This window comes from Salmo salar, chromosome 13, assembly GCF_965601325.2.
Source record: "Salmo salar chromosome 13, fSalSal1, whole genome shotgun sequence".
Taxonomy (NCBI): Eukaryota; Metazoa; Chordata; class Actinopteri; order Salmoniformes; family Salmonidae; genus Salmo; species Salmo salar.
This window is the reverse complement of record NC_138303.1, coordinates 16,726,638-16,750,585: the sequence shown is the minus strand read 5'-3', so window position 1 is coordinate 16,750,585 and position 23,948 is coordinate 16,726,638. Positions and strand designations below refer to the sequence as shown.

At 43.6% G+C, this 23,948-nt stretch overlaps 3 protein-coding genes across 7 annotated transcripts in view; 1 reads left to right on the top strand and 2 right to left on the bottom strand.

The window, feature by feature from the left end:
• The window catches only part of si:dkey-32e6.6 (extracellular matrix protein 2), a 35,174-nt gene extending 29,444 nt beyond the window's left edge, over nucleotides 1-5,730 (bottom strand). Inside the window, exons 1-4 of one of the 3 annotated variants that reach the window (XM_014134599.3) lie at nucleotides 4,995-5,730; nucleotides 4,588-4,814; nucleotides 3,740-3,949; nucleotides 3,449-3,641 (exon numbers count right to left, since the gene is read on the bottom strand). In XM_014134599.3, the coding sequence (XP_013990074.3) occupies nucleotides 3,449-3,641; nucleotides 3,740-3,949; nucleotides 4,588-4,814; nucleotides 4,995-5,331 (967 nt within the window). In that variant the 5' untranslated portion in view covers nucleotides 5,332-5,730. The remainder of the gene's footprint in view (nucleotides 1-3,448; nucleotides 3,642-3,739; nucleotides 3,950-4,587; nucleotides 4,815-4,994) is intronic. The other 2 variants (XM_014134597.3, XM_014134598.3) reach the window with 2 other exon arrangements.
• A 3,080-nt stretch (nucleotides 5,731-8,810) lies between these two features.
• Nucleotides 8,811-20,976, top strand: srpk3 (SRSF protein kinase 3). 3 transcript variants are annotated; one of them, XM_082959657.1, is made up of 16 exons: nucleotides 8,811-8,966; nucleotides 9,679-9,787; nucleotides 10,456-11,204; nucleotides 11,480-11,588; nucleotides 11,792-11,879; nucleotides 12,158-12,245; nucleotides 12,898-13,004; nucleotides 13,337-13,502; nucleotides 14,214-14,239; nucleotides 15,966-16,164; nucleotides 16,296-16,565; nucleotides 16,725-16,822; nucleotides 16,971-17,078; nucleotides 17,206-17,275; nucleotides 18,835-18,927; nucleotides 19,508-20,976. In XM_082959657.1, exons 1-16 carry the CDS (start codon nucleotides 8,951-8,953, stop codon nucleotides 19,690-19,692), a joined length of 2,481 nt encoding a protein of 826 aa, XP_082815783.1. In that variant the 5' UTR covers nucleotides 8,811-8,950; the 3' UTR covers nucleotides 19,693-20,976.
• On the bottom strand, nucleotides 20,242-22,033 carry tsr2 (TSR2 ribosome maturation factor). The gene is given in 5 exon segments (NM_001141864.1): nucleotides 20,242-20,856; nucleotides 20,972-21,133; nucleotides 21,276-21,367; nucleotides 21,575-21,665; nucleotides 21,947-22,033. Coding segments are annotated over 5 exon segments (546 nt in total). The 5' UTR covers nucleotides 22,025-22,033; the 3' UTR covers nucleotides 20,242-20,733.
• Nucleotides 22,034-23,948: the final 1,915 nt, after the last annotated feature.

The window sequence follows — 23,948 nt, the reverse complement described above, 5'->3', positions numbered from 1 at the left end:
AGGGGTACGGTCCGGAGGAGAAATGCTGGGTTCCGGTGGAGGACGTGTTGGACCCTTCAATGCTGCGGGAGTTCCACCGTCTCCGTCCGGATCGCCCTGCACCTCGCCCTCCAGGTCGTCCCTGGAGCCGCACGTCGGGGGGGGGGGGGGGGGGGGTACTGTCACGACTTCCACCGAAGTCTTTTCCTCTCCTTGTTCTCTCCTCCTCTCCTTACCTATTTCTGCTCTCCTGTGTCTGACTTCACTGCCACCAGTTCCGCAACCCTTACACCCACTGGAATTGTGATAGAGTGAGTTATAAGTGAAATACACACTCCTTCCGTGGCCTCCAACTGCTCTTAAATGCAAGTAAAACTAAATGCATACTCTTCAACCAATCGCTGCCCGCACCCACCCGCCCGTCTAGCATCACTACTCTGGATGGTTCTGACTTAGAATATGTGGACAACTACATATACCTTGGTGTCTGGTTAGACTGTGTCATGGCGTGGCCCTCTTTGGGTATAGCGTGCCTTCCCCCTCTCTCTCTCGCCTACACCCAGGCTGCTGTTATCTCAGGTCGTAAATTCCTGGAGGAGACTCTCTTCCTCATGGTCAGACAGTATAGAAAGAGAGAAGGTTTCACAGGAGAACAAAGGAACCTCTTCTCCAACATAGAACTTGAGAACTGAACAATGTACATGTTTTGGAGAAGGTGTACACGGTCGGGGAAGAAGCCAGCTACGACCGGTCCATTTCGTTTAATATTTGTGAAACTCATGAGAGACAATACAGCCACATTACCATAACTCTGTTTATACAAGACTCTCAGTTATGAGGCTTGCATCTAATTGTTGTATAAAATGAATGAGTAAAGATGAAACTATTTGTGAAATTATGTAATGTGACTATAAACTGTTTAATGAAAGGGAACCCAATTCCCTTTAAAGTTAACTAAGTCATTGGTCCGCCCCATGAGCACAGACATTGATCTGGCATCATGGGACAGCCTTTTCTGCTCTTCCGAATATAACCCCCACCTGGAGAATCATCTTCAGACCAGCTTACCTCGATAACTGAGAGGGCTAAGGTTTTAGTAGATTGCTGAATTCTTAACCATACCACGTGGTTAAACTCTGAGACTATCGATACCGACAGAATAAGAACAAATCTTTGATGCTAATTACTAGTCTGCAGCTAGGAATTCTGTACCATTGAACGCGAAGACCGACAACCGCCGAAACATCTATTCTACAAGAACATTTCTGAAATGAGACTCTGAAGTATCCATTCTAACCATGAGAGACGATCAGACGAACTCTCCAACAGAAAGACGTGACGACACACTGAGCGTAAATACATATTGATTGCAGTTATTCCCAAATGAGTGAGCGTTCATGTGCAAAGAATTAGCATTTCTATTAATATAATTATCAAGTGTGTAGTGACTCATTTGCATAATTCCCGCCTTTCTCAGTCGACCCCCACTTCCCTTTTGTCCACCAAGCAGCAATACCAGTTTATCCCACTAGGGAAACTCCGCTATCATTTCCTTGTAACTATATCTACTGTTTGTTTGTTTATGCATTTCTGTGATTATTTAGTTAGTAAATAAATGATTTAAGACAATTGATGTATGGATGATTCAGTTTGGAATGAGACTAACGTGAGGTAAAGAATAATTCATTAATTAGAAGACTAATTGATCAGATATTAAAATATCTGAAAGTTATATTAGGAAAATTATAGCTTTGTAATCTGAATATTTTCCTTGGTGCCCCGACTTCCTAGTTATTTACATGATTAAGTTAGTTTAATCGCGTAATAATAATTACGGAGAATTTATTTGATCAAAATAAGTCTTCAGTTTAATGATGCCAAAGACACGACAACTGTAAACTTTCCTTCCAGACTCACATTAAGCATCTCCAATCCAAACTTAAATCTAGAATTGGCTTACTATTTCACAACAAAGCATTCTTCACTCATGCTGCCAAATATACCCTAATAAAACTGACTATCCTACCGATCCTTACAAAATAGCCTCCACCATCTGGCACCCCAATGGTGGAACAAGCTCCCTCACGACGCCAGGACAGCGGAGTCAATCACCACCTTCCGGAGACACCTGAAACCCCACCTCTTTAAGGAATACCTGGGATAGGATAAAGTAATCCTTCTAACCCCCCCTTAAAAGATTTAGATGCACTATTGTAAAGTGGTTGTTCCACTGGATATTATAAGGTGAATGCACCAATTTGTAAGTCGCTCTGGATAAGAGCGTCTGCTAAATGACTTAAATGTAAAATGTAAATGTAACACTCTACTCAGCAAATTGGATGCAGTCTATCACAGTTCCATCCGTTTTGTCACCAAAGCCCCATATACTACCCACCACAGCGACCCGTATGCTCTTGTTGGCTGGTCTTCGCTTCATATTCGTCGCCAAACCCACTGGCTCCAGGTCATCTATAAGTCTTTGCTAGGTAAAGCCCCGCCTTATCTCAGCTCACTGGTCACCATCGCAGCACCCACCCGTAGCACGCGCTCCAGCAGATAATTTCACTGGTCATCCCCATAGCCAACTCCTCCTTTGGCCGCCTTTCCTTCCAGTTCTCTGCTGCCAATGACTGGAACGAATTGCAAAAATCACTGAAGCTGGAGTCTTATCTCCCTCACGAACTTTAAGCATCAGCTGTCAGAGCAGCTTACCGATCATTGCACCTGTACACAGCCCATCTGTAAATAGCCTACCCAACTACCTCATTCCCATGTTAGTTATTTTTTTGCTCCTTTGCACCCCAGTATCTCTACTTGCACACCTATCACTGTTGCTAATTGCTAAATTGTAATTATTTCGCCACTATGGCTTATTTATTGCCTTACCTCCCTAATCTTACTACATTTACATACACTGTATATAGATTTTTCTATTGTGTTATTGACTGTACGTTTGTTTATCCCATCTGTTACTCTGTGTTGTTTGTGTCACACTGAATTCTTTATCTTGGCCAGGTCGCAGTTGTAATTGAGAACTTGTTCTCAACTAGCCTACCTGGTTAAATAAAGGTGAAATAAAAAAAAAATTAAAAAAAAATCTGTCTGTAAACAATTGTTGGAAATATTACTTGTGTCATGCACAAAGTAGATGTCCTAACCGACTTGCCAAAACTATAGTTTGTTAACAAGAAATGTGTGGAATGGTTGAAAAACTAGTTTTAATGACTCCAAATTAAGTGTATGTAAACTTCTGACTTCAACTGGACATACTAATATACTCACTAATATACACTGTATACTAATATATTTACTAATATACTCACTGATATACACTAATATATACACACTAATATACTCACTAATATACACACTGCACCTCACATGTCATAGATACACAATACATGATTTTATACAGTACATATTACCTTTTACAACACTCATTTCATATTACTCCCGCCCACCTCCTCACCTGCCAGGTCCAGGGTCGTGACCCCAAGGTCGGTGATGATTGGGAGGTGATTCATGCCAACACCCCTGCAGCTGATTTGGCCGTTAGACGTTTGACACGTCCCTGGGAGAGACTCTGTGAAGCTGGTCCTTGCTACTGTCTGATTGGTGGGAGACTCTGTCCCCTCTTCTTCCTCCTCCTCTTCCTCTTCCTCCTAGTAATACAAATAAAAATGATCATAATCATAATCATCATTATTGTCATCATCATGCTTTGCCTGATGAATGGATCCTGTTCATTACGATCCCGTACCTCCTCCTCTTCCTCCTCTTCAGAATCATCTTCATCTTCATCGTCTTCTTCTTCCTCCTCATCTTCCTCTTCCTCTGCCTTCTCTGTGTCCATCAGTCTGTCCTTATCACTGTGTAGTTCCTTTAGGGTGGTCCTGAGAACACCTTCCTGTTCAGCTCCCCCATTTGTGCCTCGCTTCTTCCAGCCAGGTAGGGGGCGCCCCAGACCTGCCTGCATGAGGGGAGGGAAAAGGAAGAACCAATAGAAAAGGATGAATAATTCTTAAAAGGTTCTAAGCTGACACATGGAATTGTTTTAAGATGGTCATACTATGAATCCTTTAGGTATTTGATTTTGAATTTTAGGACCCCTTTAGGTATCCCCAAATTTTTTGGGGGGGGTTGGCACAAAACTACCTTCATACTTCCATAAAAATGTTTAACCAGTACCTGTTACCTTCAGACAAGTCCTGTGACACGTGTGGAGGTCATAGAGCAAAACGGAGAACACCACCATATTCGTGAGAATCTCCCCTTACCATAGTGTAGACTAAATGGTTTGGATGCTACAAACAGAAGTTGTCACATCAACTGTACCGACTTCAGATGAGTCCCCTGACACTTGTGGGGGTCTCCTTTCCATGGAGTGGTCAGAATAGTTTGTAGGTCAAACCGTTCGGACGCTACAGACGTATTCGTGAGAAGACTGATTTTCGGGATGTCTCATGGTCTCACAAACACCGCTCTAGCTCTGCCACCTTTCATCGCAGATGTGGAAATGTTACATCGGCGGATGCGGTGGATTAAGAGGCATCCAATGCAAAAAACGGTGCGTCAATAAAGGTGAATTGAAGAGGTCTGTATACCTACCACTCTGTATGCAGTGGCCTCTACAGTTGCTGCATGTCTCCTTCCCGTCACTCCTCTCCTCCCTCTGCTCGCCTCCATCTCTCTGTCCTTTCTCATCTGCTCATCCGCCACTCTCCCCTTCTCCTCCTCCTCTTCAATTCTTGGATTCTCGTCCTCCCTGCCTTTTCCCTGATCCCTGCCTTCTTCATCATTCGGTAATGAGGTGAGGGGTAGGGCTGAGAGAGACACTTAGATTTTAGGATTAGAGATTAAGGTTAAAATATATTTTATAAAGAACATTTCAAGGATTTAGACTCTTAAAATCCTCACTGTTTTGGTGGATTGCAAGGGGCTTTTTACGGACAGCTATGTCAACTATAGAGAGCACTCAGAGAATGCATAGAAGAGGCATACAGAGAATGACTCACCTGATGAAAGACATGTGGCGACCACAGGTACATCTGACTCCGTAATAGCTGTACCTATCACAGTTGTTTCTGTAAGAGGTATGTCCGTCAGAGTTGGGACTGTGGCATGTGTGTCCATTATAGGACTGTATGTGGCAGGTTGGTGGGTTGCTAGAGTGTCTGCATAGATTCTATCGGGTTCCCTCGCTTCATGTTCCATGGTCCATGTTCCATGCACATGTTCCACGTTGTGTTGTACCTCATTTTCTATCTCGTGTTTTTGGGGGATCAGAGTTAGAACGCCTACACTGAGAACACTCACACACAGACACAGAACCCAAAATCTCAGCATCGCCATGTCAGGTCTCTGGATCTGAGCCCACGGCTGGTCAAATCTAAAACCCAGGATTGGAGACTGTACTAGTCCAAGACAAACTAACTGGGATAGTTTAAGACAAACTAACTGGGATAGTCCAAGAAAAAAATTACTATCGACAAGGAAAAACTTTGAGACCTGGGCTGTGTTTCTGAAACCACCTCCAGTCCAGTCTTGAAGTAAAGAGAAGTAACAAAGATCTTCCTGAGTATAGCAGCACCCGCAGAAGCAAAAATCAGGCAAAGAATAAAGATGCGAAGCAGAAGAGGAGACGTGGACGACAGAACTCCCAAGAGACTCCCGACTCTTTAAGCACTCTCCCCAGAGGATACTGTACCAGCAGAACTAAAAGTGAGAGGTGAGAATGGATAGAGAGTGAGAAAAGAGGGGATAGAGAAGGAGGAGGGCACAGGGAGGAGAGAGAGAGAGGTGGGGAGAGTGAGAGAGAGAGGGGGGAAAAAGTATGTTCTCACATTCTAAACAAAGGCCTTCGTTCATCTCTCCAGAAAACACAGATCACCCCTCCTCTCCTGCCCTCTGCCCTCCTCTCCTTTCCTCTTCTGTCCTCTCCTGCCCACTCCTGCCCTCTCTAGTCCTGTCCTCATTGCCTTAAACTAACAAACACCTGGGTGGAGAGAGCGAGGCGGGGAGATAGATAGAGAGGGGTGGGGAGAGAGAGTGAGAGAGGTGGAAGATTGAGAGAGAGCGAGAGAGAGGTGTGGAGAGAGAGAGAGAAATAGGTGGGGAGAGGGAGAGACAGGAAGGGGGGCAACTAGAAAGAGAAATAGGGAGGGAAATAGTCAGAAATGATCTTACACACAATGGTGATGATGACATAATTTGTGTTTGCAGGAGACAGTGGTCTGTCATGCTGTTTTGTCTGTCATAGACAAATTGGTTTGGTGGGGTGTTCCTGGTCGACATAGGGAGTAAGGATGAAGCTGCCCTCAGACTCCGATCTATGGTCAGTATTTACAGGAGGCTGCTGAGGGGAGAACGGCTCATAATAATGTCCAGAACGGAGCAAATGGAATGGCATTAACCACATGGAAACCATGTGTTTGATGTATTTTTTACCATTCCACTAATTCCATTCCAGTCATTACCACGAGCCCATTCTCCCCAATTAAGGTGCCACCAACCTCCTGTGTCAGTTTTGCGTTCTTCGAGTAAACTGATCCTGGATCTGTGCCTCCATAAGAGAAAGAGGACAGTATCTGCTCTGGTTGGAGTCACCCCTGTCTGGCCTCCTTCCATTGGCATCTACAGTATCTACGAAGAGAGGTAAGACCATTTTAAAAATGAAAAATTGCCTTGTCAAGGCTGTAACACACATACAATTGCTAACAAACTCCATCTCCCTCAAACACACACATTATACAATCTCAGCATATATACAGCACACACACACACACACTGACTGAACCAAGCAGGTGCCACTTCTGTTGACTAACCTCACACTGCAGAGTGAAACTTGCTGACTGCCATTCTCTGTTTGCATAGTAAATACACACACCACACACACACACACACACACACACACACACACACGCACGCACACACACACACACACACACACACACACACACACACACACACTGTATATATATTAGCTATGTGTATATGTCATTGCCAGGCACTTGCTCAGACGTCATCTGTTACAACCTCAGCAACACACACAAGCATCCTTACAATGTGTGTATATTCATCCCACACTGTATATCACAGACAACAGCTATGCAGGGTTAGAAGGTGTGAATTTACAGAAATATCAAATGTGAAAATAAAGCCTATATGATATTCGAGAGGAGTCCCAGGTCAAAAACCAACCCAGCCACTACATGCCCATATTTAGTGTGTGAGTGAGTGTGCATGAGTGCATTTTTGTGTTTTTTGTGTATGTGTGCATATGTTTGTGTGTGTGTGTGTGTGTGTGCGTGTGGTTGTGTGCGTGCATTAACAACTAGTCCTATAACGTCAGAGAGGGGGACAATCTCAGGCCATCCAGACCTCCAGTCCAAAAGGTCCATTTGGGAGCAGACAGAGGTGTTGTTCTTTTTACAGTAAACACTCAAACAGACAGATGCTTGTCCTGAGGTGACTTACCAGAGTAAACATTGGAGAGACAGGAGACAACAAACCTAAATTTGACTGTCTGACAAGAACATGCAGTAAACCACAACTCTAGTCTTCCCAATCTTTCCTCTCACCTCATCTCCCTCTTCTCAACCCTCCCTCCCGCCCTCCTCTCAATCCTCCCTCCCGCCCTCCTCTCAATCCTCCCTCCCCTCACTGTCTACTTTCCTCCTATCCTCTCTTGTTTCCTTGCCTCCATTTGTATTTGTTTTTGATGAGTCAACCACCTAATTGCGCCCAATCCCAAAGACACCCCAGCCAGAAAGTTCACCCTGTTCTTACGTCTCTTATTTTTGTCTCCTATTTCTCCTCCCTTTCCAATGTCTATCAAAATGTGTCCCTCCTCCCACATTCTCCCTCTTGCTGTAGCTCCACATACTCCTGTCCTTACCACAACAGGGTTGTAGACACAGACAAGAGTCAGTGTGGCAGAGACAGACAATCTGAGCCGTGCCAACCCCTTCCAGTATATGACATTTATATTACATCTACCCCAATGTATCACATTCAACGTTCTTATGCTAAACCTCTGTCCAGCCAAACATCACCATTACTCAGTACAATCCTACATCGAAAAACAAAACGTTGGGCCAAGCTATTATTTCAGCATAACCATGACAAACAAGCCATGAGTTGGCACAAGCGACCAGGAAGCCTCAATCTATTGGTAACTATACTGGTCTTCCACACCACAGCCCATCCACTTGGTTTGGTATAGCCAAAGCTGAGGGGTGGAGCTGGGGAAATGTAACCACCATCATTGCATTTTAAATTCATTGATGGAGCTATGAATGCAAGGATTTACAGTCCATGAGATAGGCAAAATCATTATACTATAAATTGTTTTGTTACCAACAAAAACAAAAACAATGGAATAGGCTACAGATTTTATACTAAATCTCATTAGGGATTTATTTATATTATATTTAAGTTATATTCTTCAATTTAAAAAAAATCAGTTAAGAAGAAATTGTTATTTACAATGAAGGCCGACACTGGCCAAACCTGGCCCAATTACAGCCGGTTGTGATTTTAAATTTAACTAGGCACGTCCGTTAAGAACAAATTCTTATTTACAGTGACGGCCTACCAGGGAACAGTGGGTTAACTGCCTTGTTCAGGGGCAGAACAACACATTTTTGATTTGATCCAGCAACCTTTCGTTTACTGGCCCAACGCTCTAACCACTAGGCTACCTGCTACACCGTGATACAGCCTGGATGGTAGATACATGCCAGGTTAATCGAAATGACAATTGACCAGGGTAAATTTGACAGATTATGTTTAAATGACTTGCCATACCCATATCCCAGCATATCCCCCTGATCAGTGACCACTGTCCCATAGCCCTACCACTGCTCAGCTGACCCCACCACTGTTCCCAAAGCTCTTGTGCTCATAACTACAGCGCAGGCGCGAACCTAAATACAGCCTGCCAGCAGTGTGTGCGGTGACAGCTGCACTGATGATATCGATGAACGGTGAGAGTTTTAAAACATGCCAAAGATGATGTTTATATATACCGTTTAACACAATGTAAATGATAAAGATGGTCGCATGACTACTACTTTATCTCATCGTTGAGTTAGAATTGATTTGTATGTTTCTGTCATTGTATAAAAAAAAAGCCTAGCTACGGTTAGCCAGCTGTCTGGCGCACGCAAGCTAACCAGCTAGCGCAGACACTCCTTGCTAGGTAGCTAAACTAGCCAGCTAACGAACTAGCTAATGTGTTAATATTTCCAGTGGCATTGTGGTTTCTTTCCAATATTTGTTCGTCTTGTTACTAAGTTTTACACGTCAACGATATGTATTCAGATTTCACACAAAAAGAAATCCGCAGCTGGCAAGTAACGTTAGTCCAATTTGCAAATGGAAGTGTAATATTTCCAGTTGGCGCTAGCTGATTGCTCCTTGCAACCCTGGATCCTTGGGACGTACCTAAGTCACCCCATTGAAGTTGACATTTTAAAAAATGGTGAAATCAAAGGTTTAGGTTAGGGTTATGTAAGTGTTACGGCTGTGGTAGGGGGTTACGGTTAGGGACGTCCCAAGGATCCCGCATTGCACTAACCCTAGCGGATTGTCCATGCGAGTGAGTACTGCAGATACTACAAGGCAGCTCTATGATAGCCGTAACGTTAGCCTTGTGGATATATGGTAGTTAATGATCTATTCCCTGATCGCCAGCAGTGTCCAGCGGTAATCACAACCCGCATAGCACCCACAGTAAGAAGCATAAGAAGAAAGGCAAGAAACATCGAAAAGGATCCGGTGACAACCTCCCCAGTTTGGATATTGGGTGAGCAATGTTGGCTACTCTAACGTTATTCCCATTCCATGCCTATGCGTCGGCTAACAGCATGTATCAGAGCTTGCAGCTGGTTCTGTCTAGCTAGTAGTTATGTCTATGTGCTATAAATACACGGGGGCGGTGGAGCGACTCACCTCTCCAGATAAGCACATTGACTCATGCCTCCCCCCTTTCCTGCTCTGTGCCTATTTCAGTTTAACCCTGGCAAACCTTAACAATACCCATTTCACTGCTGTTACAAATACGTGCAAATGTAGAAATGGGGGGTACACTATTTGGACTATCATTATCCCTTGGTAATTGCATAATCCCCCCCAATGAATTTTGGAGACTGGCCACAGTCAGCACTCCACTTTAATTTAATGTGATGCATGTCTCACTCATAATAAAACACAAACCCCTCATTGTCTGTATTGAAGCGCATGCATGCTTCTTGTTTACAAGAGAATCGCAGTACTTACATTGCTGAATGTCAAGTCAGTCTTTTAGATGACTAGTTAAATATAACTGATGTAATTAGTCATTTTTTTCAGATAAAGGGATATTTTGCTGGTTGTTATTGTTTAGGCAAAGACATCGTCACCACCTTCCTAAAGGCAAACGGGAACCATATTGAGACGGTTATTTCATCAGGCTGTTCTGTGTTTTTGTTTCAGGTCCCAGATTCCCACCGCAGATGAGTTGTGTCGCATCCTCACAATACACAGGCCTGCGACTCCACCAAAAACCTCTCCCACCCCTCCCCTCAACCTCTCCCAGAGGCCCCTGGACCTCCAACCCCCTGCCCCACTCAACCTCTCCCAGAGGCCCCCGGACCTCCAACCCCCTGCCCCACTCAACCACTCCCAGAGGCCCCCGGACCTCCAACCCCCTGCCCCACTCAACCACTCCCAGAGGCCCCCGGACCTCCAACCCCCTGCCCCACTCAACCACTCCCAGAGGCCCCCGGACCTCCAACCCCCTGCCCCACTCAACCACTCCCAGAGGCCCCCGGACCTCCAACCCCCTGCCCCACTCAACCACTCCCAGAGGCCCCCGGACCTCCAACCCCCTGTCCCACTCAACCTCTCCCAGAGGCCCCCGGACCTCCAAATCCCTGCCCCACTCAACTTCTCCCAGAGCCCTCCCCATCTCTTACATCCTTCCGCTTTAACCACCCAGCCACTTCCTATACCACTAACTCCCTCCTCTGACACTCTGTCCACCCCCGTACTGTCCTTACCCATAGCACCCTCAATAGAGATCCCTCCAATTCTGTCCTCTACTCCACCTAAACCACTGACCTCATCTCAGACCACTTCTCCGCAGGCTCTCAGCCCACCCCCACCTGACTTCACCCCTCCACCAACAGAGCTGCTCGGATCAGATGATGAGGAGCAGGAGGACCCATCGGATTACTGCAAAGGTAGGCTATATAATTGTCTAATGGATCGATGCAATAGTGTGGCAGATTAGGAAAGTGACAGTCAAGGTTATTCTATTTGAAAAATCAGCAGGGAGTGGAATTACTTGTGTTGGTGGTTATGTAATGAATGTAGTCACCACATGGATTTTGTAATAATACTTGTGATATGATGCCCTTGTAGATACAGTATGTCAACTTCACAATATAATTTATCAACTAGGATGATGCGATAATGCTAATAAGCCTGTGTGAGTGAAAGTCTATGTATATTTCAGGTGGGTACTACCCAGTGAAGATTGGAGACTTGTTCAATGGCCGATATCATGTAGTCAGAAAGCTTGGTTGGGGTCACTTCTCTACTGTATGGCTATGCTGGGACCTGCAGTAAGTGACTGATTTGAGTGCATCTGTAAAACTATACCAGTAATACACAAATGAGAAGCCTAATGATATTTATCCTTTTTTAATGTTTTTCATTCCCATCAATTTGTTTCATTCAGTGCTGAATGGCTAAGTTTTCATTATTGGCTGTGTTTAGTTTTTTTTCTCTTCAGTTTGAGTCATGACATGATTGTGTTTGTGTGTAGGAGGAAGCGCTTTGTGGCACTGAAAGTGGTGAAGAGTGCTCTGCATTACACAGAGACGGCGCTGGACGAGATTAAACTGCTCAGATGTGTGAGTGCATTCCTATTTATTTCACCCTCAGACAGACGGCACACCCACAGACATCACTCATTAATGGCAACAAGCCCAAGGGCATCCTCCAAAGCAAATGGCATAGTTGTTTGGTGAAATTGATTGATGTCATAATCATTGTACTGTGTAGATGGCTAGCTAGCCCAACGACTCTGGGGAGTCGTAGTCTGGTACATTCTAACATCTCTAGCATATACGGATAGATCGTACTGTTTCTGAATTGAAGTAACTTTTCTGCGATTATTTTGTGGCCTAAGGTGCGAGACAGTGACCCTACAGACCCCAAACGAGAGACCATTGTACAGCTTATTGATGACTTTAAGATATCCGGGGTCAATGGTGTGCGTATCCTTTCTGCTGCTTACCGGCTGCAACTGGGTTTGGTGGACCCTGTAATCAACTGGGTTTGGTGGACCCTGTAATCAACTGGGTTTGGTGGACCCTGTAATCAACTGGGTTTGGTGGACCTTGCACACCACTTGTTCCTCTCCTCCTACTTGCCTGTACTACTATTTCCCCTGTGTTCTTTCACCCATTTCAGACAGATGTGGTATGTTACCTGTAAAAAATAAAATAAGGCAATGTTTATATGACCCCCTTTCAAACAGCCCCTAATTTACCTCTTATTTTGCAGGTAGACCCCTTTTATACATATCGGTAGGGAACTGGCCAATTGAGAGGGGGGTTTAAACCATGGGGGCTGTTTGCAGTTCAAGTTAAGGAGGTGTTAAAAATGGAAGTGTTAATGAATTTTCCTGCAAAAAGCAGAACCATTCACACAGACACAACACCTGTGTTTTGGTCACAGGGTCTATGAAAATGCAGGAATCACGAATAGGTCATTAGGTGGCTTTTAATTTGTCCATGTTTTTTTACACTACTTTCAGATATATAAAAATGCAGGCATGGTAAATAAATAAGATTTTCGTCTGTGTATTAAAGGGATCTTTCATGTGTAAGTTTGAGTGAATCGGCTTCTCCTTAACTGGTGTGTCAGATGTGTGTATGGTGCTGGAGGTTCTGGGTCACCAGCTGCTGAAGTGGATCATCAAGTCCAACTACATGGGCCTTCCTCTAGTCTGCGTGAAGAGCATTCTCCGACAGGTACAGTGGTATACCACAGCTCTTTCCCCTCTGTTTATAGCACATCAAGCAGGTTTCACACAGCGTCTGTTCTGTGTGAAGAGCATTCTCCGACTGGTAAGGAATACCACAGCACTTTCTCCTGAGTTTATAGCATATCAAGCCGGTTTCACAGGTGCAGCGTTTAGAAAATAGCCAGGGAACCTTGAAAATATGATCAATGTATTAGTTATTACCATAGCTAGCAGTAATGTTAATGATACAGTAGTCAGTAAAGCTTTACTAGAAACTGTCCAGTTCCACGTATCCATCTCAACCACCCTTATACATGCTCCATGTCTTACCCTCCACAGGTTCTGCAGGGCCTGGACTACCTGCACACCAAATGTAAGATCATCCACACCGACATCAAGCCGGAGAACATCCTGCTGGATGTAGATGAGGTGTACGTCAGACGGCTGGCTGCAGAGGCCACTATGTGGCAGCAGTCAGGAGCCCCTCCTCCCTCGGGCTCCTCAGGTGAGCTGGCTGGTTCATTATGATGAAAACAACATCTAGACTTTCAACTTAAACATACGTTTTGTTATTAGTCAAACTTGTTCTGAGGGGTTATAGCATAGGGTCATCTTGTGAGTGCTTCAATGTGTGTCTGTATGTGTGCTGTAATTGTTAAAATTTAATTGGACTTGACAAATTACTGGCTTCACAGTAATGTGTATGTTATACTGTACACCAGGGGTGTGGATGACCATTTTACTGGTTAAAACCAAATGGAAACTGTAGAAATTATAATGGGTCTACATATAGTCTCTTCACGATGCACAGAGGAATTTTTTTCTTTTGAATTTTGATGGCTAGGAGATATACAAAATGTCAGTGTGGCCTTCCGGACCTCGCTGAAAACACTGATGTTTGAAACCCCTGCTGTACACATACAGACAACTATGTATATTCACTTTGACTCCATCAAAAGCCTTTTCTCTCTCAAATTTAGTCAAAACTGTCTAGATGTAAATCTGTGGTGATTTGTTACTTGCATGTTTAGATGTTTCCTATGCGTCTGTCTCTTCTCTCTTTCGCATACTTTCTGCTATCAAATCTGCTCATCGTCATTTCTTCTGTCTCTATTTGGTTTCTAACTTTGTCCTGTTTTTCTTGTGTGTTTGTTTTTGTGGTCATTACGGTTTACTGTCCCTCCCTTCCTTTTTTTACCTCGTTTTCTGATGGCAGTTAGCACCGCCCCAAGGGAGAACCAGGTATGTTCAGACTGAAGTCCTGCCTGCCTGCCACAGAAGGGATAGTCTTGCAAAAAAAAAAAAGAAACATCACTTTTGGTGAACAGTGCTTTAACGTTGATCATAACTCACCTCAGCTTTTGTGTGATGTGATCATGTTGCCTAACGATTATTTTCTGACGTTGCGATGGTTGGTGTGTGTGTCTTTAGTGGTTTCGTCTCCTACTCAGGTAGTGTATCATCTGTCTCTGCATGTCAAAACAGTAGTTGGCTTTCTAAACGACATGTAAAAAATCAAGGAGAGGGAATGGGATCTTGGTGACCGACTCGTCACAGTCAGACACCTCACAGTAATGCCTTCTCACATGTAATACATTCTCACTGGACAATGCTTTGCCCCATGGCTGTGGTTTCTATGTAAGCATCGTTTCAGCCTCCTGTTGCTGTCCAACAAAGAACATAATAATTTACCCAGTTTCTTTATTGGGTTTGTAGGGTTTTTCACACCAGTTTTTTGATGTGAGGAAGTGTGAGCACTTTGACTTGATACAGTTTTATCCTATAGGCTCTCTTTACAGCTGCCCTCCTTTCATGTGGATCTAATTTGAGTACTTTTTTAAAAATTCGTTTTTGAAATTGGAAATGTTCATCCCAGCAGGTGAAAACAACCTATCACATTTCTCTGTAATATACCTCCAGTACCAAGAAGGCTTCTAGCCCACTGTATGCAGTTCTTAGAATGTTTGTTTTGAACGATGCATCCAACCTCATGAATGATTGGCATTTGGCACTTAAAGAGCACCATACTTTAATGTATTACTGTAGCGTAGACAGCATTTCATACCAAATCCATTAACAAGTAGACTACAGTATATGCAGTGGAATAAACAACCTCAAGGACTTTTGAACTGGAGGATGTGCGTTTGCTCCCCCAGCCATGGCTGGGGGAAGTTTAAAGCCGTAGCACTGTTATTCAGTTGGAAAACAGAATGCCATCTGATCCCTTGTGGTACAGTTGGCCCTTCCTCAAATTCCAGGCGTGGCTCACGTTAGCTGCCTCAGCAGATCACCGCAAAGCTAGCTAACCCACTGAGCCAAAGCCTGTTCAGACAGCTGTGGGCACGTGAGTTCACCAAGTCAGCTTTGAGGGATACTGTCAGATGGGATGGACTTTCTGTAAGAGGCCTACTGGAGAACTGTCGACGGTAACATGCTGGAGCTCAAAATAGCGTGGTCATCTAGCTAGCAGGATATAGAGAGGTTGTGGTGGGATCATGTTTAGTCTGCTTCCTAAGTGCCCACAAGTTTTACTTGCAATCAAAACTCTGTTTGTTGGGCAGTGGTTCTGCCATGGAAATGAGGATTAGAATCAAAAGTAATCATGTGAAATGTAATTGAGCCCCATTGTCGATAGATAGTTAATACCATCTGAACTCCATAATATTACTACAATGTATTAAAGCTCACCTGTCTGAGGAAGACTTGTGTGTGAGAGAGAGACTGAAGACGGGCTAACTCTGAATATTTCTCAGTTTGGTACTTCCTTTCTGCACACTCCTATTTTTCTGCCTGGCATGCACTCTCTGTGTTGGACCCTCTGGTACTGTGAACTGGAGTCATCAGTATCGGTAGTGTTGTCAGGGAGCATCACATGGTCAGTCAGGCTGGCATCATGATTGGGAAAGCTTCAGGCGTCCTGGCCTGACCATGTATCTGTCTCTCTCTCTATGTCCATCTGTGTGTCTAGAGCGGCAAGGTGACCAAGAACAAGAAGAAGAAGCTGAAGAGGAAGGCCAAGCGGCAGCAGCGTCTGCTGGAGGAGAGACTGGTGGACCTTCAGAAGATGGAGGATCTGGACGGGACCTCTCCACCAGACCCTTCCAACCCTCTACACACCCCCTGGGGACAGGACGACGACGCTGGGGACCCAGAGAGGACCGCCAACAGTGAGTGGTCCACCTCTACTAGTGACACTGCTATGCCAATCCCTTTATAACGTTGATTTGGTAGCAGCTGTGTTTCCTGGTTGAGTTTCTGTATTAAATCCATATGTTCTTGATACCATTTCTTCTGGCAGACTCCTCTGTGGTGAAGGGGAATGAAAACGGGAACTGCTACACCCATGTCTCGTCCACGGCTAACACCAAGGCCAGCCCGGAATCTGGCTCCTTGTGGATCGAGGAGGGCTGGAACGGCCACAACCCCATGCGTTTCTGCAGCCCTGTCTCTGGGATGTCAGGGATGTCTGCTGGCTCCATACTGTCAGCCACGTCTGAGTCAGCATTGTCTACCCTGTCAGGCTACTCCACCGGGAGAGACAGCCAACGCTCTGGACTGTCCCCCAGCAGTCAGTATCTCACTAGGCATCTCTCTGTCTGTGATCCTGTCTGTCACTTCTGTTGCCATATGTATATCTGGCACCAGCATGCAGTTGCTTTACTGTTCTCTGTATTTAGATTGAGGTTGTTGTGATTATGAGCTAAATTGTATGTCTGTGTCGCTCTAGTGTTCAGCGCAGCAGATTTCCTGGTCAATCCCCTGGAACCACAGAATGCTGACAAAATACGCATCAAGATAGCAGACCTGGGAAATGCCTGTTGGGTGGTAAGTGACTGTTTTCAACAGGAAGAACAAGCTCTGTATCTGTATGTTCAGTTCTCATGATAACCTGGACTTGGAGCTGTTCTCTTGTGATGTGTGGAGATGGTAAAGAACAGCATGATGTTAATCAGCCCCCCCTCTACTTCCCCAGCACAAACACTTCACAGAAGACATCCAGACACGCCAGTACCGTGCCCTGGAGGTGTTGATAGGGGCAGAATACGGCACTCCAGCAGACATCTGGAGCGTAGCCTGCATGGTAAGCTACGAAACCGTGACGGGACCACTCAAACCACCACCTTCTGTCCTGTTTCGTCTGGGATCTCCCACTGTAGCGTTGCCCTTCTGTGGATTGTATTTTGACCAACGTCACATTTTGGTTGCAGGCGTTTGAGTTGGCTACAGGGGACTACCTGTTCGAGCCCCACTCAGGAGAGGACTACACTAGAGATGAAGGTCTGTACCAGGGGTATTCAACTCTTTTCTTTAAAAAAAATAATAATAATAAAGGGTGGATCAGCTTTAATATTGCAGATTGTTGCTTCCATCAATGTAATTGTATACATTTCCAATCCCCCATTTTTTTTTTTTGTGTGTGTTATATATACACACACACACATACAGTTGAAATGTCCTTGTTTTTTAAAGAAAAGCCCTTTTTGTCCATTTTTAAAATAACATCAAATTGATCAGAAATACAGTGTAGACATTGTTAATGTTGTAAATGACTATTGTAGCTGGAAATAACTGATTTTTTTTAATGGAATATCTCCATAAGGTGTACAGAGGCCCATTATCAGCAACCATCACTCCTGTGTTCCAATGGCACGTTGTTAGCTAATCCAAGTTTCATTTTTAAAAGGGTAATTGATCATTAGAAAACCCTTTTGCAATTGTTAGCACAGCTGAAAACTGTTGTTCTGATTAAAGAAGCAATAAATCTGGCCTTTAGACTAGTTGAGTATCTGAAACTCGTCAGTGTATTCTTGTACTGAGAATGAAGTCTATTCTATGAAGGGTATTCCATGCTAGAAATGGCCAAGAAACCGAACAACGCTGTGTACACTCTCCCTTCACAGAACAGCACAAACTGGCTCTAATCAGAATAGAAAGAGTGGGAGGCCCCGGTGCACAACTGAGCAAGAGGACCAGTACATTAGTGTCTAGTTTGAGAAAGACGCCTCCCAAGTCCTCAACTGGCAGCTTCATTAAATAGTACCCGCAAAACACCAGTCTCAACGTCAACAGTGACTGCTGGCCTTCTAAGCAGAGTTCTCTGTCCTGTGTCTGTTCTTTTGCCCATCTTTTCTTTTTATTGGCCAGTCTGAGATATTGCTTTTTCTTTGCAACTCTGCCTAGAAGGCCAGCATCCTGGAGTCGCCTCTTCACTGTTGATGTTGAGACTGGTGTTTTGAGGGTACTATTTAATTAAACTTTCTGATCAATTTGATGTTATTTTAATGGACAAAAGCACTTTTCTTTCAAAACAAGAATTTCTAAGTGACACCAAACTTTAACGGTAGTTGTGTATCTCTGATAACTAATTGCACCCACCTGGTGTCCCAGGTCTAATTCAATCCCTGATTAGAGGGGAACAATGCAGTGGAACTGGCTTTGAGGTCCAGAGTTGAGTTTGAGGGATCTGTACTCACCTTGTATCGTCTAGGCCTGTGGTTCTCAAACCTCTTTACCGGGGACGCCAGCCATTTCAGGTATTTGATCTATTCCAGAGCTAGCACACCTGATTCCAATCGGCAACTTATCAAAAAGCCCTTACTAGGTGAATCAGGTGAGCTTGTTCAGGACTATAACAAAATTGTGAAATACCTGATCTGGGGCTCCCCAAGGAGAGGTTTTGTCTAGGCTATGTATGTTTCATGCTTGTAAATAAGCTGTTCAAGCCAGACAATTTGATTCCACACAGAACAGGAAGCCATTAATTTGTAAACTGTTACATAGTGAGTTGTTTTAATGAGAATTTCACAGTGACGTAATGCTCTCTTTTGTTCTCTCAGATCACATTGCACACATCATTGAGTTAATGGGAGCCATTCCGCCCCCTTTTGCTCTGTCTGGGAGATATTCACGAGAATACTTTGACAGGCGAGGTAAGTCTTTCAGTAAATTTTGTGCAAAAAAAGTCAAATGTATCCGTAATGGTTTTGTACTGTATGTAAAAGCTATGTCACAGAATAGTCTGGTTCAAGAGAACAATGCCTTGTTGAGCAACTCATCAACAAGAAAAGGTCAGTCAGACCATGTTACAGTACTACAATTCACGTGTCCTGTCTCGTAATACTCAAGTGGTCATCTGCTTAGAATGTACCATTACAATATATTTTCCTTCAGCGGTCCTGGAAGATATCTACATAAATATCCTCAAAATGACAAGCACAAGCTGACATACCTGTATGGTGCCTAATAGGATTTATTTAACTAGGCAAGTCAGTTAAGAACAAATTCTTATTTACAATGACGCTAAACCCTAACGACGCCCTATGGGACTCCCAATCACGTCCGGTTGTGATTCAGCCTGGTCTGATCTGACGCCTCTAGCACTGAGATGCAGTGCCTTAGACCGCTACGCCACTCAGCAGCCCCCAAAATGATGATCTGAGAGACTTATCAATGGCCCTATTTTTTTATTGTGGTATGTTGTTTAGCTCACTATTGTTTTCCCTCCTGAAGGTGAGCTGAGGCACATAGCCAACCTGAAGCCATGGGGTCTGTTTGAGGTGCTGTTGGAGAAGTATGAGTGGCCACTGGAGCAGGCGGCCCAGTTCAGTGACTTCCTCCTAACCATGCTGGACGTCACACCAGAGAAGAGAGCCACTGCCGCTCAGTGTTTGCAGCACCCCTGGCTCAACTTGTAGACTACTGTCCACCACCACAACACAACTACCATGCGTCTAACCTTTACTGTATACCACTGAGTCCATACTGTACCACTAAGTCAGTGTGGTTATTCTCAGCCTAGGAGATCTTTTCTAAATGAAACGTTGAGTATTTATCTAAAGTTAATATAAACTTACGTTACCATTACTCTGAGCACATAAGTAGCAGTAACCTAAATCTACAGATTCTTTGTATTAAAGCAGCATTACAGGTTCTATAAATGGTTGGGATGAATATGATATCTGTAGTTTGTTTTAAAATGGATGATCTACTTCTCATTGTGCTGAGTCACATTTGTTAAAATAGTGCCTTGATATGCCAGGTGTACAAAAAAAAGTCTACAAAAAAATCCTTCACTTTTTTTTTTTTATACATGTCGCCAAACTGTGGAATGCTTATTGTGAACATAAAATGTTTAAACATGACTGAAAGAAAGATCAGATATCTTAACCTGTATTCTTCAGAATGAAACCAGATTCAGGCAGTTTTAGAGTACTGTATGCCACTCAAATAAATTCACCATTCTTAAGTTGGCTATTTTCAAGTTTAATATTTAGAACTGCAAACAACTTTTACTACTATACTGTAAATAGACATGTAGCAGGTAGACTAATATCAATTTGATATGAAAATAGATCATGGATCAGTGCAAAGGAACACTTTCTATCCCTTACTCAGTAATACATACTATTGGAAAGGGGGATACCTAGTCAGTTGATCAACTGAAATGTCTTCCGCATTTAACCCAACCCCTCAACCAGAGAGGTGCGGGGGGCTGCCTTAATCAGCATTGTAGGTGAGTCATACACACTATAGATTGCTACTGAAATCCCTGTAAACAGTGACAGTTCCTCAGAAGATGCCCTAATGAAGTCCAGGTTTTCATCAGAACATATGTCCATCCTCCCAATATGACAGAACCATCAGAGACACGTATAAAACAGCAACAGTGTTAGGAAGCAATTCCAGAGCTTAGGCGGCAGTAAAATCCCAATTCACTCAGTACTTCTACCGTAGTGTCACTTCTTGCGCACTACTGTCGTCCAACCATCGTTTTCCTCTTGAGACTGGGGTTGATCTGTCTGTTTGGGTGCTGCACTACGCGGGGGGTTTGTTGACGTTGCTGCTTCACACTCCATGAACTGGATTACAATGACAAGATTTACAATGGCACAATCACAACCTTTTCAGAATTGACACTAGACTGACTAGCATTCAAATAGTCAATTTGACATGTTATACCAATAAAACACGTACCTCTGTTTCATCTCCATTACTCTCTACATCAGCAGCGTTTGGTTGAGGTGTGACGATGGCTCGTTCTGCACTCTTCTTGTTAAGTTTGACTATCTGATCCTTGACCTCCGCAAGCTTTCCTTGTTGACACTGTGTGAAGATCTGGCTAACCTTCTGTGCCACCTGATCAATGAAGAAAGCATTGATTTAGGAGACATTTTGACATTAAGAATGCAGACGGTTGAAAATGAAATTGAGACCTTCAGCTAGCCCCAATATTGTATGTTGACATTTTAAATGTCTGAATTGAAAACAAAATGTGCACCTGAGGTAAACTGCCATCATCCACCACTGTATCAAACTCATTGTTCATAAGGTCTGCTATGTAGTCCTCCACTTCATCTGGCTGCAGGTTTGCTGTAAACAAAGAAGTTCTAATTAGCTTGAACTGAAAGTCTGCCTGGGACTGTTCAGCATGCCAACAAGTAATCTAAACAGAGCAGACACGGGTGCTTCATACTAGCAGATGTGCAGTAACGCAAAGAGGAAGATGCGACGTATATAACAATACAACAGATATTTGGGTAACGTTAGGCTATGTATCGAAATCATGGGTCAGGTTACCGTTGTCATGAAAATATTGTTGGACCACATCCACCATCCAATCTGCCTTCTGTTGGCCGTACACGCCTCCAAATCCATTATCAACTGCGATCTGCAAAACAACGTTTGTACACTATTTGTTACACACATGTAACTACAAACATAGGTATACTGTTTAATTAGATCTCTAGGAAGCTGACACGCTTATAACGTTGTCGCTATAGAGCTAGCTAACCAAACAGCGCACGGAGGAAAATACCTCACAGCCTAACAACTATAGCTAGCTATCAGGACGGCCCATGAATGTCCTTATTGCTATTCACGACTGAATAATTACACCATTAAAGCCTGTACCCGAATATGCAGTGATTGCTATAGAAAATATGCACCTACCTGTAAAACAGGCCACGTTTCTAGGACTGCTCTCACTGCTTCAGTGAAAAGTTCACGTGCAGTCTTCTGCGCTTCCATTTTGAAAATAATCAGACATTACATGACGAGTGACCAGTGAATGATTCGAATTTGCTCAAGCAAGGTAACGAAGTTGATCCCAGATGTCATCGACCATCACTCCCCACCATCAGAATAAACGTGAGGCAAAATGTTGAAATTGTTTTGGGACCAATGATGCATATAAACCCTGGGCCAAATTATATGTATTTACATTGTTTTTTTGTTGTAGTGGGGAAAATAACATTAGTCATCTCAAAAAAGTATACTTTAAGGAAAAGGTTTGTATATATTTTTTGCTCACATAAAAATATAATTTAAATGTATGAATTAAGAGGTCTGTAATAGAATAAACTTGGACAAAAAAAGTTTGTAGACATTAATAAATGCATTTTTATATAACTTCCAAAATATGTTTTACAATAGAGCCAAGATAGAGGTACGGTGGCTTCAACACAGCGCCCCCTGTCAGTCAACTAGTGTATACTGTATATACATTTATCAAGAATATAAACGCAACCTGCAACAATTTCAAAGATTTTACTGAGTTACAGTTCATATAAAATTACAGTTCGTAATAAATTCATTAGGGCCTAATATATGGATTTCACATGACTGGGAATACAAATATGCATCTATTGGTCACAAATCCCCCCCTCTCCCTCCCCCCAGTCAGTATCTGGTGTGCAGCCAACACATCGCTTTCACATACAGTTGATCAGGCTGTTGTTGGTGGCCTGTGGAATATTGTCCCACTCCTCTTCAATGGCTGTGCGAAGTTGCTGGATATTGGCGGGAACTGGAACACGCTGTCATACACCTCAATCCAGATCATCCCAAACATGCTCAATGGGTGACATGTCTGCTGATTATAAAAAAACAAAAGTCTCCTGAGTATGTATGCAGGCCATAGGAAAACTGGGCCTTTTTCAGCTTCTATGAGATGTGTACAGATCCATGCTTCTTGGAGCTGTGCATTATCATGCTGAAACATGAGGTGATGGCGGCGGATGAATGGCACAACAACGTGTATTCAAATTGCCATCGATAAAATGCAATTGTTTTTGTTTGTAGCTTAATGCTTGCCCATACCATCACCCCACCGTCACCATAGTGGCATCAGTTTTTTGGTATGTTTGGTATTTCATTAGGAATTTTATTTATTTATTTCACCTTTATTTAACCAGGTAGGCTAGTTGAGAACAAGTTCTCATTTGCAACTGCGACCTGGCCAAGATAAAGCATAGCAATTCGACACATACAACAACACAGAGTTACACATCGAATAAACAAAACATACAGTCAATAATACACTAGAACAAAAGAAAACAAAAAGTCTATATACAGTGAGTGCAAATGAGGTAAGTTAAGGCAATAAATAGGCCATGGTGGCGAAGTAATTACAATATAGCAATTAAACACTGGAATGGTAGATGTGCAGAAGATGAATGTGCAAGTAGAGATACTGGGGTGCAAAGGAGCAAGATAAATAAATAAATACAGTATGGGGATGAGGTAGGTAGATAGATGAGCTGTTTACAGATGGGCTATGTACAGGTGCAGTGATCTGTGAGCTGCTCTGACAGCTGGTGCTTAAAGCTAGTGAGGGAGATATGAGTCTCCAGCTTCAGAGATTTTTGCAGTTCGTTCCAGTCATTGGCAGCAGAGAACTGGAAGAAAAGACAACCAAAGGAGGAATTGGCATTGGGGGTGACCAGTGAGATATACCTGCTGGAGCGCGTGCTACAAGTGGGTGCTGCTATGGTGACCAGTGAGCTGAGATAAGGCGGGGCTTTACCTAGCAGAGACTTGTAGATAACCTGTAGCCAGTGGGTTTGGCGATGAGTATGAAGCGAGGGCCAACCAACGAGAGTGTACAGGTCGCAATGGTGGGTAGTGTATGGGGCTTTGGTGACAAACGGATGGCACTGTGATAGACTGCATC

Excerpts from the sequence above, each read along its gene's own strand:
- srpk3 (XM_082959656.1), top strand. Across the intron at positions 16,566-16,724 it reads CTCTGGACTGTCCCCCAGCA|TGTTCAGCGCAGCAGATTTC; the intron begins GTCAGTATCTCA and ends GTGTCGCTCTAG. Across the intron at positions 16,823-16,970 it reads TGGGAAATGCCTGTTGGGTG|CACAAACACTTCACAGAAGA; the intron begins GTAAGTGACTGT and ends CTACTTCCCCAG.